At 64.2% G+C, this 13,360-nt stretch overlaps 1 protein-coding gene across 1 annotated transcript; it reads right to left on the reverse strand.

Annotated features, from left to right (window-relative positions):
- Positions 1-634: 634 nt before the first annotated feature.
- IL17B (interleukin 17B) lies at positions 635-2,376 on the reverse strand. The gene is made up of 3 exons (XM_053991122.1): positions 2,356-2,376; positions 1,183-1,469; positions 635-893 (listed from the first exon to the last, which is right to left on the reverse strand). Exons 1-3 carry the CDS (start codon positions 2,374-2,376, stop codon positions 635-637), a joined length of 567 nt encoding a protein of 188 aa, XP_053847097.1.
- Between the last annotated feature and the right edge of the window lie 10,984 nt (positions 2,377-13,360).

Raw genomic sequence — 13,360 nt, forward strand, 5'->3', positions numbered from 1 at the left:
CCAAGGCAGGGGCAGCTCAGACCAGGGCCAGCAATGCGCTTTATTGAGACCTCAGAAGCTGCCCAAAGCACCAGCAGCTCGCCCCGCTCCTTGGACTGCCCAGCCTGGCACAGAGGAACTTGTGGGAGGGCTGGAGAGGACTGGGAAGGACTGGGAGGACTGGGAAGAATGGGAAGGATGGGAGGGCTGGGTGTTGCCGGAGCTGTTGCAGCGATGGAACGAACAAAGGGAAGTGGGGACTTTGGGAAGGGAGGAGTCCTGATCCTGATGCTGATGCTGATCCTGATCCTGATCCTGATCCTGCCCAGCCAGAGGGACCACGGGCAGGCAGCTGGCTCTCTCTCTTCCCCAGCCTGTCACAGCTGAGCTCCTCCCTGGAGGCTGGGGCAGTCGCTGTGTGGCACTGGGTGACTCCCAGGGGCTGCCTCTGCACTGGCTGTGCCCAGAGCGGCTGCTGGGGCTGAGCCTGACAGAGTCTGCAGGGGGATTTTGAGGAGCCCTTGCACAGGGACCTCCCCTCACCCTGATGCCCAGCCAGGTGGCCTCTCCCAAAGGACTGGGCAAGCTGGGGAAGCAAGAGCAAGCTGGTTAGATGCCCAGCACCGGGGGAGCTGCAGGGCGTAGCTTTGCAGCCTCAGAAGATGCAGGTGCAGCCCACAGCGATGGTCTCCATCACCATCTGGTACTTCTTGTGGCACTTCTTCTTGCCCGAGGGCCTGTGCCTCGCGTGGGCCGGGCCCGGGCAGAGCAGGCGGCGCACGGGCAGCCGGCTGTAGATGGGAATGCTGGCCATGGTGCGGTCCTCCTGCATGGTGAAGGGGTTGATGCAGCCAGTGCACAGGCACCGGGCCTCGGGGATGTCCGCTGGGATCCGTGTGGCGTCGTGGTTTATCCTGGAGGAGAGGGAAAGCAGGGCAAGGCTGGGGAGGTGGTGGTGGGGGCAGCGGGTGGGTGGCCGGGGTGAAATGGGTTCTGCGTCGCATCCTGCCACAGCCTCCAGCAGCCACCAGAGCCCCTGTGCTGGCACACAGCCCCCAGAGCCCCTGTGCTGGCACACAGCCACCAGAGCCCCTGTGCTGGCACACAGCCCCCAGAGCCCCTGTGCTGGCACACAGCCCCCAGAGCCCCTGTGCTGGCACACAGCCACCTGGCCTGGCCCCGAGGTCCCTGCCCCACGCTCACCTGTAGGCCCAGGGGGACAGGCTCCTGTGGTTGGACCTCCAGAGCCTCAGGTTCACCTGGCACTTGGCGTCCCCCGGCTCGGAGCCGTTCCTCAGCTGGCGCACCATGTCCTGGATGCTGTGCTCGTACTCGGCCATGCTGGTGTAGGGGTCGTCGGGGGCCCAGGCCAGGGCAGGGGGGGCTGTTGGTGGCCGTGCCAGGCCCCTTCTCCTGCCCTTGGCTGCCTTGCTCTGGTCCTTGGCTTCGGGAACCAGGACCATGGCGAAGGTGAAGATGCAGAGGAGAAGCTGAGGAAGAAGGAGGATGGTGAGTGGCTGCTTGGGCTGCAGGACTGGCACGGAAGGGGAGCTGTCCCTCGTGCCAGGGGTCGCCAGGTGATGGCAGGACCACATTGACTTTGAGGTGGCCGAAGGCAGTGCTGGCCGGCAGGTGAGGAACGCCTGAGGGCAGTTTGCAGGGATGGTGGGCACACGGTCATGATGAGCTGATGTGTGTGGCTGCCCCTCACCCTGCTTGCAGCTGGCAATTTGTGCTGCCCCCAAATTGCCCCTGCCTGTGCTGCCCGAGCTGTGCCCGGTCCCCTCCCTGCCCACCCTCAGGCAGCTGCGTGCTGGGAGGGACCCAGCTCAGGCTGTACCTGGGCAGCCTCTGGTTTAAAAGGAGCCTTACAGAGATGAGACAGTCAAGAATGAGATCTTTATCCAAACCCTCCTCTCCCTCCCTCTGTGCTCAGAGGACGGTGAGAGAGAAAAGATGCTTTTTTCCTTCCCTTCTCCCTCCGGCCTCGCCGGGCCGAGCAGCCGTGTGCTGCCACCCGGCAGGCTGCCCAGCAGGGAACAAAGTTGCTTTCTGTAGTCCTGCTCGCTGCTATTCGCGTCCCTGCAGTGGGCCAGGCAGCCCCACGCCCTGCCCGTGGGTGTGCAGTGCCCCGGGGCAGGGAGGCCCGGCCAGGGCTGTTCTCCCCGGCCGGTGCCGGACAGTCCGGCCGGGCTGGCGTGGCTCTGCTCTCGCAGGCTCTGCATCCTCACCCTGCTGGGCATGGGGGCGATGGCCCTGGCAGGCCACAGCGGGCACCTCCAAAGCAAACAACCCCAGGTAAACAAGCATGCAAATAATTCTGTTAAGAGAAAGGAAAACGAGGAGCAAGCCCTGAGCTGCCGGGGAGGCACCTACCAGGTTTGGAGCCCGCTCCATGGCCGCGGAGGGGTGCCGCCCGCTGTCCTGCAGTGTGGCCGGTCCCTGCAAGCCGGGCAGCTAAAAAGGGAAAGCCCCAGCCCCCAGCTGTGCCCTGCCAGAGGTGTGTCCGGTCCCCAAGGTGCCAGGGAGCCTCGGAGCAGACAGGGCAGGGGGCCAGCGTGGTCTGGGACTCGGCCACCCGTCACCGCCCCGGGCGCTGGCTCCGCTGGCGGTGGCGACTGTGGTCAGTGGCGGGTCCCCTCTGGACCAGGCAGCCCTGAGGGGCTCTCCTGGCAATAACATGCTCTGGGGAGGGGGTTTGGGCTCTGTTGGTGTCACCAGCACGGTCACAGCCCTGACAGGGCTGGCAGGACGCGGCTGCTGGGCTGGCGGAGCAGGGGCTCGCAGGAGGAGCAGGGTGGCTGCGTCCCGAGCTGGCAGCAAGGTGAGCAGGTAACCTGGGGCTGAGGGCCCGCTGTGCCCACAGCTGGCCGTGGGTCTGCGGGGGGCTGGGTGTGGTGGGTGATGCCCTGGCCTCCCGGAGCTAAGCACCGCGATGCAGCGTGCTGCGGTGGGGGAAACTGAGGCACGGGGGTGCTGGCTGTAATTCCCCGTCCAGGGGGACAAGGGCTGGCATTGCAGCCCTGCTCTGTCGCTGTCCGTGCGGTCAAGTGCCACGCGATGGTGCTGTCCGCCACCCAACCGCTCCCAGTCCTTCCCGTCTGCATCCCTCCTCCTTCCATCCCTCCGTGCATCCCTCCGCCCCTCCATCCCGCCCTCCATCCCTCCCTGCATCCCTCCGCCCCTCCATCCCGCCCTCCATCCCTCCCTGCATCCCTCCGCCCCTCCATCCCGCCCTCCATCCCTCCCTGCATCCCTCCGCCCCTCCATCCCGCCCTCCATCCCTCCCTGCATCCCTCCGCCCCTCCATCCCGCCCTCCATCCCTCCCTGCATCCCTCCGCCCCTCCATCCCGCCCTCCATCCCTCCCTGCATCCCTCCGCCCCTCCGCGCATCCCTCTCTCCTCCCCTCCAGCCCCAGCCGCAGGCGGATGCCCGGCGCTGTTCCCCACGCTCCGGGGCAGCCGGCTCTGCCCTCCTCCTCTGGACGTTTCCCTCCTCCTCCCGCCTCACTCTGCATCCCCGGGGATCTGAAGGCCCTTGAGCTTTGTAGGGCAGAGGGAAATTTCCGCCTCCTTTTCCCAGTCCATGAACTGTGCCTCTAGAAAACCCCATAAATAGGGTAAGGGTCTCTGCACCCCCAACTCACGCTGTCCCCCTCCTGCTGCCTGCCCTGGGAACAGCCTGGCTGCTCCCCTGCCCCAGCCCGCGTTAACATCCCCAAGGACAGCCCCAGCACGGCGCTTCAGAGGCTTTGCTGTCCCCTTGGCTGAGATCTGAGCACAGAGTGTCTCGTTTGTCACCTCAGGACCTGCCAGAGGAGCCCTGCAGCCACCTGCCTGTGCTTCAGGTGTACGGCAGCACCCGGCCTTTGGCCACCAGCGTTTTTTGGGGTGGTGAGCCAACCTCTGCCTGCACCAGCGACTTCACCCCCTGTTCTGGCAGCCCGGCAGGGCCGGTGGCAGCCCCGGGGCGCCTGCGTGTGCCGCGGCCGCTGCGTTGTGTCAGCGCTCGGCAATGCTGTTTACACATGAGAGAGGCGCAGAGGCATCTGTGCCGGCAGCCAATTACCCAGTTTTGATCTTTTTTGGTGAAAAGGAAACCAGGCCTTTTCAGACATGGCCAAATTTGATAAGCTGGGGGAGGCGGGGGCGGGCGCGGGAGGCTTTTCCCCACCGGCCTCGCCCCGGGGAAGGGGCTGGGATGGGGAGGATGGGTCGGGAGGGCTGGGGGGCTCCATGTGCCCATCCTGGCTGCAGTGCCATCCCTGAGGGAGCAGGGTGTGCTGAGGTTGGAGTGCTGGAACCCCCCCAGGGCTCTCCTGGGCAGGGGTTACCCGGAGGGGAGAGGAGAGGTGCTCTCAGGTTTGGTACGTGCTCATTTCTGCTGCTGTCACCACTTTGCCACACTGCCATGGGAAATTTGGGTGGAGAGCGAGGCCTGGCGATGGGGAACAGAGATCCAAATGGGGCAGGAGAGGCTGTGAAGATAAGCTGCACCTGCCCTGAGTAAACCCAGGTGTTTATTTGCCAGATAAGCCTCATGGAACCCACCCCAGCCCAAGAGATGCAGGGCATCCATGTCGTGCCGTGCTCGTGCTTGGCAGCAGGGATGTGCTGGGCAGGGATTGTGTGGCAGATTCCACGGGGACTGCAGGTAAGGGAATGGGGGGAAGTCAGGCCACAGCTCCACGCTGGCAGAAAATAGCTTTGTGCAGTTTCCCAGAAGCAGAAATGTCCCTGTAGGGGTGGGAGCTGCTGGGGTGGGGGCTCAAATCCCCTCCATCTGCACCGGGCAATGGGCAGCAACACTGCTGATGCCACCCTGCAGGGCATGGCCACTTCTCCGGGCACCAGGCTGCTCCAGAACGCTGCTCCTGATGGGGTTTGTGAGGCCCCAGCACACCTGAGCACACACCCACCCCAGCCAGACAGGCGGGTCTGGCAGGAGGCTCCAGCACGGCCTCATCCCTATCTCTGTGTGAGCAACATTTTCCACTCATCAAAGGAAAGCTCCAGCCAGCTGTCCTGGCCAGAGCCAGCCCTGTGCCGCGGTGGGAGGAGGGTCAGGCTCGGGGGCCTCCCATGTCCCCCCAAAACCCCCCTGGCAGGTAGTGCTGGCCCAGCCAGAGCACGGAGCTCACATCCTTATTTGCACAACGGCTCCAGAGCCGCCCGAGCCAAAAAGGCTTATTTTAAGCTTGCTGGAAAAAGAACATTGTTTGGTGGGAATTACAGCTCCCCATTCTCAAAAAAGGGAAAAACAAAAAGTGCCTCATTCTGCCGGCTCCTGCCATCACATAAACACAGAGACAGGCACGGCTGGACAGGCCAGCCAGGAATTTGTTGCTGGCATTGAGTGGGATGGGTGCTCTTCCCCCAGCGGCTGCTGTGGGACAAGAACCCCTCCTCTTCTGTGCCCCCACTGTCCCAAAAGCCCTCATCCTGGCAGGAGGGGTTTTCTGAGGGAGGGAAGGGGTCATTGGTGCCAGGGTGCTGCGGGCAGGAGGGGTGACCACGCTGGCAGCCCGAGGTCTCGCCGGCCCGTGCTCTGCATCACTGCACAATATTATTTATACAGCCCTAATCCAGCTCCCCCGGCGGCCCTTCTGCCTCCCCGGGCGGGGAGCTGGGCGATGCTCGGCGCTGGCTGTAAATCACGCCCTTTGGATCCCCTAAGAGCCAGATTTGGGCGTCGGGAGGCAGAGCAGAGCCGGGCTCTCCTCTGGGGCTGGGGGAACAGCAGCACCCCGGACAGGAGGCTCCGGGGGGACCGGAGGCGTCGGGCCAGCGGCTGCCGCAGCGCCGGGCGGGCGGGGCGGGGGAAGATGCGCGTCCGGCACATCCTGCGCGGCCCCTCCGGCACATCCATCACCCGGCCGGCGTTTACAGCACGTCGCTGCTTACACGATCCAGACGCGCAGGTTCCTCCTGTCCCGCTCCTCTCGTGCCTTTTGTTTTCTTTTTGCCTCCTGCTGCTGGAGACAGAGCACCTGATGGAAAAAGCCTGTTCTGCCGCTCCCCGCGCTGGAAACGGCCGCTTCCTTCCGTCCCTGCCCGGCACCGCGCCCGCTGCGGGGTCGGTGCTGCCCCGGTGCCTCCCTGCCCGTGTCTGGTCCCCGATGGTGGCACTGGGGAGGGCTGGAGTGGCCGCTGTGAGTGCACGGCACGGACAGACCTGGTCCCGACGAGCCCCTCTGGGAGCTCTGTGCGGGGCAGTCTCAGGTCCCCCCATAGGACAGAGGGGGATGGAACCACGGTCCCCTCCAGGCTGGGAGGCTGCAGGGACCACTGAGGCACTACCTGGCCATGGGTCCTCTCATCCTGCCTGGCCCCATGCCCTGCTCCCTCCGTGCCCCCTGTGTTTGCCCTCTGACCTTTCCCAGCCCTTTGGGCTCCCGGCCTCAGCCTGTCCTGGCTGTGAGCACAGAGCATGGGGTGGGCAGTGCTGGCTTTCCAAACAATTCCGTTTTCCTTCGCCCTGCAGCCTAAGGCAGTCAGACACCAACCCCTGAGTGCTTAGGAGGGGTGGCTTCATTTTGTGCTGGATTGCAAAGGTGAGACAGTCCTGCCAGGTGCCCTCTGCGCCCCAGCTCCTGGCTGCGGGAAGGGCTGGTCCTCCGGCCCCATGTGGGACACATGGAGCAGCCTGGAGCCATCCCCACCACCTTCCCTGCAAGGCCAGGGGGCTGGAGGATGCTCCCAGGGCCGTGCTGCCAGGGCAGCAGTGCCCTCTGGGTCTGTGAGGAGAAAGCCTCTTATTTGAAGGGCTTTGGTGGCTTTTTCTCGTGGGCAGGAGTCCAAGCTCCCAGTTCCCAGGGCGGAGGTAAATGCAAAACTCTGCAGTGGCACTGACATCTGTCCTGGAGGGCTGTGATCAAGCCAAATTTCTCTCCGTGTCCCTGGGCAAGGGATTCCATGCAGTCACCCCCAAACTGCAGGGGAATCATCACCAGGTGGGAATTGGTGGCTTGAAGTCAGAGCAGCCAGTCTCCTGCCCCGCTCCCCATTCCCTGCTCCTGTGTGCTGCAGTCCAGGGGGGGGAGGATTTACAGGGCAGCACTGGCCAGTCCTGAAGGTCACCTTCAGAGCTGCTCCAGCCCAGCTCGCCATTCATCACTGTCCTGCCCCTGCAAAGGGGGTGAGGGAGCAGGGGCTGTAATAATATATGGGCTGAGAAATGCCCTCCTGCCCTCCAGCAGCCCCCTCTGACGTCGGGCAGCAGATGAAAAGGTTCTAAATTTGGTGTGTTTGGATGTTAACGGGGCTTGTAGGAGAAGGGTTTCTCTTACCACGTCCCAGGCTCTCGGGAAGGTGGGAGCAGCCCAGGGGCTCCCTGTCCATCACTGCCCTGTGGCACCACCCCGTGTGCAGGCAGTGGTCCCCTCCCCACCTGCCTGGGACAGAGCTGTCACTGCCACTTGACCCCTGCCCTTACACCCAGCCAGAGAGGCTGGAGTTCAGCGAGAGGTGGGAAAAAAAGTCACTTTAGTGGAGATACTGAAACTGAATCTGTGGTGAGGAAGGATGGCTGGGCAGCATCTTAGTGAAGGAGTAACAAAAACAAACCCGCGCCAAGGAATCCTGCTTTGCCCCAAATGTTTTTCTTATGGAGTTGTAATAAGACAAGAGCTGTAAAGATAGTAACCTCCTAAACATTACCTTATTAAGGCTTCTCAGAAACCGCAGGGCACGACCCCTCTGGGTCATGGAACAAGAGCTCAGCATCCAGCGAACAAACAGAGGCTAACGTTACATTTTTCACTTCATTTAGGGAACCTGGTTTCTAATTATAGTGTTTGTTTAATGGCAGCCCTTGGTCGTGCCTCACTCAAAGCCAGCCCTCCGAGAGCAGAGGGAGAGGGGAGTGGGAGGGCTGGGAGATCTCCCTGCTGGCTCCCAGGGCATTAAACTGGGGGCAGAGAGGGGTTTGGGGGTTGGAGGGTCTGTGCCCAGGGAGAGCCCCAGCGTGCCCTGGGGACATCCCGCAGGTGCTGTCCCAGCTCAGTGCCCTGCACCGGGGTCGTCTGCAGCAGGGGAAGGGTGGTGCTGCTGTGGGCTGTGCTCTGTGCCATTCCCATCGCAGCGCAGTCAGCCCGGGCTCATCTCTGCCCTGCTGACAGCGGGCAGACCTGCTGGGAGCTGCTCCTGGGCCCTGGCAAAACCAAGGCTTGAGCTGCCAGGGGCCACTGCATCTCTGTGCGTGCAGCAATCCAAAAAGGGGTTGGGTTTTTTTCCTGGGAATTGCTTCATATTCCAGGTACCTCGCAGGCCTCCTCGGAGGCCACCAGGTGCCTGTCCCTGCCAGGTCTGGGCATGCTGCTGGCAGATCCAGGCACTGCTTCTCCCATCCCTGCTCTCCTGGCAGGTGCTGGGCAGCTTCCTGGTGCCTCGTCCAGCACAGGCTGGTTCCCTGCCTCTCCTTTCCTGCAGCTGGCAGGGCAGCTCGCTCTGGGAAGAGGGATATGCCAGAAGTGCTGAGGGGATGTTCAGCTCCTGCACTGGCTCTGGTGCTGAGGTGGTGCCTAAGTCCAGGGAGAGCCTCAGGGATGCCAAGCACTCCACACCATCCCTGTACAAAGCCTGGCATGATGGCAGAGAGGCCTTGGCCCCGGCTTTGGGGCTGTCCCAACCAGCTCAGGGGTCTGGGGATGGTGGGGATCCTCTCTGGGATGTGTTTCTGGTGGAAGTCCTGCCCTGCCAGACTCCTATTCCACATTTGTCCCCAGCGAGGTTATAGCAACCACCGTGCTGTGCATAGCCCAGGATCAGCCTCCTTCCCACAGGCCAGGACACTGATGGACACCCAGCACCCAGCTCTGTGCTCCCACCTTGGGAAAGCAGAGTTGAAGCTGGCAGCGTCTCCCTGGCTCCACCTCAGTAATTTCATGCAGCAGAGGCTGCTCCTGCCGCTCCAGCGCTGAGCTCTGTGCTGGACTCACACACTGCCAGTGTCACCCAGCAGAGCAGCAGTGCCCGGAGCAGGGACAAACCCCATCCTGCCGTGCCAGGGGCTGATGGAGCAGGGCATGAAGGCGCTCGGTGCCGGCTGTTCCCCGCCCCAGCTGCTAACCACTGCTCATCGTGGGGCCCCAGTGCCAGCTGGAGGCCATACATGGACTCACTCAGGTCCACACGGGGCCGGGAGGGACCTGGCCCGGCGATGGAGCTCCCACACAGGCTCCCCACACCCCTGGAACCGCGAAAGGCCCACGTGCAGCCAGCCCCACAGCCCCAGCCTCGCCACCAGCACCCCACGGGGCTCCCAGCCCTGGCGACGCTCAGGGACCTCACCCTGCACTCGAGCAGAGCCCCAAGGCTGCTGCAAGGCCTTTTTTTTCCCAGGCCAGACGGAGCTTTTCAAAGTCACGGCAGTCGCGGGACCCCCTCCAGCCGGGCCGGGGAGCATCTCCGCTTCCTCCGCTGGCCCCGGCTCCCCTCGGCCACCCAGCCCCGCTGCACCCCCTCCCCACGGGCCGTGGGATGTGTGTCCCCCCCCCGTGCACGCTGCCGGGAGGAAGTGAGTTATTCCAAACAACTTTCTCCGGCCGGGATGGCCCCGGTTCCCAGGCACGGCCCTGGCCGCTCTCCTCCCCCTCGCTTCCCCCAGCCCTCCTTCCCTCCGCTCCCCCTCTCCGCCTTAATGACTTCCACATGGGCCTCTGGCAGCCCGAGCCAAGCCTCCCAGCATTGTCTGAAATCTCCAAATTTAGAAGAAATATGAAAATTGTCAAGCGGCCCTTCCTTAGGGGGTAAAAGCAACACTGGGCCTCGCGGCGGCGGTGGCGGCGCGGGGCCCACGTGACGGCCCCCTCAGCCAATGGATCCCCACGGCGCCCCTGACAGCGCTGCCCGCCGCGGCCTGGCCTCCCCCGCCAGCTCATATAAGGTAAAAAGAAAAAGGTTTTTCCAGCTTCTGAGGAGCCTGCGAGGAGTTTCGCGCCCAGGGCTCCCAGTGCCGGCCGCTTCAAAAAGGCCGGCCCGGGCGTCGCCGGGGCGCCAGTGGCGGGCTGGGAATGCGCCGCGAGGAGGTGGCGGGCACGTGGCCGCGTCCCCGCGGTGCCCCAGGGCGGCCGTGGGGTCGCAGGTAGGTGGCCGCGGGCGGAGGGAGCGGGAGGGGGCACGCGGCTGGGTGTGCGGGGCGCCGGGGATGGGGAGGTTGGTGCGGGGCTGCCCGGCGGTGTGGGAGCTCCGGCTCTGCCCGCTGCCTGGGAACACGACTCCTCCAGCATCCCCCCCATCTGCCAGCAGCTCTGGGGAGCTGGGCTGCGCCTGGGAGGTGCGTGGAGCGCAGCCGCGAGCAGGGAAAGCTGCCGGGCGTTGGGCTGGCAAGGGGTGGCCGAAGCCTCCTCAGGGTTAGGGGTTTCCTGGGCAAAGGGGTTCCCCAAAATCTGTCCCCACAGCTCCGTCCTGGTGCTGGGCTTGGTGGGTCTCGCCCAGCTTTTCAGATGTGGGGACGGACCCTCCCCGGGGATGGGGGGAGGAATTGCTGTCTGCTCTGTGGATGTCTGGGATGGACAATCTGGGAAGGCGGAGGTGAGCCCGGGCGGGTGGGCTCCTCACGCAGCAGGGACATGGAACCCCTGCTTGGCTCCTGTGCTGCTGCTGCCACTTTTGGGAAAACCAGCTGGGGAGGGAGTGGGGCTGGGGCTCCCAGCCCGAGGCTCGCAGGGTGTTGGAGCCGCCGTTGCCAGAGCACTCGCACTGACTGGGAGCATTTTGGGACCCCGGGGCCACCCAGCCCGAGCCCTGCCTCTCTCTATTCCTCTCCGGGAATGGCCCCAGCCGGGGGCACTTCCCCGGCTCCATCGCTCTCGTGGGGAATGGTGGCTGCATCCTCAAACCCCCGGAGCTGCAGTGGTGGCTGCGCAGTGTGTGACCCTGTGGGGGTCAGCAGCTGAGCCCTGTCCTGACGCAGGGGAGGGCACAGGGAGGGCAGCAGGTGATGGCCAGCAGGGCTGATGGCCTTGCAAAGGCTCCCCGGGTGGTGCCTCCCCCCTCAGGGCTGCCTCTGTGGGCTGAGCAGCTCTCGCACTGCTCCCAAAGCAGTGGCAGTGGCTGTCCCCTCCCTGTGGGTCACCTGGGGACATTGTGCCCGGTGGCTGCAAGGTGCTGTGTCCCCCTTCCTCTGCAGGGACAACTGCCAGGTGTTGTTTGGGTCCAGCACAAGGACAGCAGCTCCAGCCAGGGCACAGTGCCATCCCTGGGGGTGCAGCTTCTGTATGGGCTCTGTGTCCCTCTGCAATGGGACAGTGACAGTGACCAGGGCACTGCAGCCTCTCAGGGCAGCCGTGGCCACCACGGTCCCAGTCTGTCCCCACTCTGCTGTTCCTCAAGGGTTTCCTGCTGTTGCTGGCTGCCCCTGGGGAAGTTGCAGCATCCTGGCACTGGCGTGCTGCACGTGGGGCTGGGGAGCCACTGGTGGGACACGAGCTGTGTCCCCATCCCCGTGCCAATGTCCCTGGCATGGGGCTGTCCTGCCTGTGCCCAGCCTGGCTCCCCAGACCCCGTGCACCAGACAGGGAGCCCTCCAAAGGACAATGGAATTGCCTCCCCACTGCCAGCCGGTGGGAGAGAAATCAACTTCCAAGAAACACAGGCAGACACCTCCGCCAGAGATTTCCCAAGCAGTTATCAGCAGGAATTCGGGAAAGGCTGTGTCTAGACAGGCTGCAGCTCTGGATAGAGCAGCACATTGTGGGAAATGGATTTGTAGAGAACAGCATTTCCCTCCTCACTTGTCGAGAAACAGTCTGCAGATGATTAAGATCCCTTTTTTCCTTCTTGGTCTCCTTTTCTGTCCAAGAACTACCCTTGTCCCTGATCAGGCTTTTCCGAGGCTTGTTTCTCCACAGCACCCAGGTAACCTGCCTTTGCTCTTCCCTGGCATCCTCCTCCTCCTCTCCTGGGGCTGAGTGGGAAGAGCCAGTGCTTGGTGCCTGGTGGATTAGCCTGCAGTGGCTCCTGGAGAGCAGGGCTGGGATGAGCTTCTCCCTCAGCCCATGGCACTGCTGCCTCCTGGTCAGGGACAGCTCTGGTGGCCATGGCACCGCTGCCTCCTGGTCAGGGACAGCTCTGGTGGCCATGGCACTGCTATTTCCTGGTCAGGGACAGCTCTGGTGGCCATGGCACTGCTGTCTCCTGGTCAGGGACAGCTCTGGTGGCCATGGCACTGCTGTCTCCTGGTCAGGGACAGCTCTGGTGGCCATGGCACCGCTGTCTCCTGGTCAGGGACAGCTCTGGTGGCCATGGCACTGCTGCCTCCCTGTCAGGGACAGCTCTGGCTGTGGCAGGTGATGTGCCATGCCATGGCAGGGTGCTGGGCAGTGGCGTGGCACAGACAGCAGCACGGGCAGCGCAGGGGCTGTGCCAGGCTGGGGACCTGGCTGTCCCCAGGGCAGCCCCAGCACCTGAGGCTGCGCAGGGCAGAGGCAGCAGCAGCTCAGCAATGAGGCAAGAGGCTGAAATCTGAGCTCTGGGGCTGTTTCACCATGCCCTGACCTTGGCTGGGAGCACCGAGGAGGCGATGGGAGCAGATCCTGCCCAGGGAGGGCTCCAGCCGGGGCGGGTGAAGCCCAAGTCACGTCCTGTGGCTGAAGGCCGGTGGTGCTGGGGGGGGCTCGCTGCTCCTGAACCCCAAACCCCTCTGCCTGCCCGGGACTGTGTGTGCTCACAGGGCTCATCCCAGCCCTGTCTCCATGCCTGGGGGGTGGGAATGTGCTGCGTGCCCACTCTGGGGGTGCTGGGGGAACTGGGGCAGTGTGTGCCCAGCAGCACCCGCCAGCCGGGCACTGGGAGGGCACAGGGGAGTAGGGTGCCCTCCTCCTGTAGTAGCCCCCAAAGGGGTCACTGGCTGGGAGATGCTGGTGCTCCCCCAGCCCTTGGGGTGCCCCCCCAGCCCTTGGGGTGCCCCCCCAGCCCTTGGGGTGCCCCGTCTCTCTGGCTTAGGGCAGGGACAGACGCTGGCATGGTCAGCAGACCCCATGCAGAGGCAGCGCCTGGGCTGCAGCTGCTGCCTGGGGTCAGGGCTGAGGCTGCTTTGTGGACGAGCTGGGGATGGTCATGCTGTCCGTGGGGAGGGGGGCTCTGGAGGCTGGCAGGCCCATGGGAGAGCCCAGTGCCCCCACTGTGTGCTGCCAGCTGTCAAGATGTGTGTGGTCACCCTGCCCAGGCTCTGCTTGAGGTGACACGTCCAGGCAGGAGCTTCTGGGCAGCAGCATCTTCCCCGTCCTACCGTCACTGAAACCTGCTGTGTGCACTGCTGGAGCTGCAGGGGATGGCCAAGGTGCAGGAGGTCCTGGGGGGGCTGCCCAGGGCTCTGCCAGCCCTGCAGGGTGGCACCAGTGCCACCTGCCCCAGTGGATCTCAGCGACAGCTCAGCCC

The sequence above is a fragment of the Vidua macroura genome, chromosome 15 (assembly GCF_024509145.1).
Source record: "Vidua macroura isolate BioBank_ID:100142 chromosome 15, ASM2450914v1, whole genome shotgun sequence".
In the NCBI taxonomy this organism is placed as follows: Eukaryota; Metazoa; Chordata; class Aves; order Passeriformes; family Viduidae; genus Vidua; species Vidua macroura.

Bases quoted from the DNA above. Each gene is read 5' to 3' on its own strand.
- IL17B (XM_053991122.1), bottom strand. From the start codon at position 2,376: ATGGAGCGGGCTCCAAACCTG. The intron at 1,470-2,355 runs GTAGGTGCCTCC...CTTCTTCCTCAG, and splicing joins TGGAGCGGGCTCCAAACCTG to CTTCTCCTCTGCATCTTCAC. The intron at 894-1,182 runs GTGAGCGTGGGG...CCTCTCCTCCAG, and splicing joins CTGTCCCCCTGGGCCTACAG to GATAAACCACGACGCCACAC.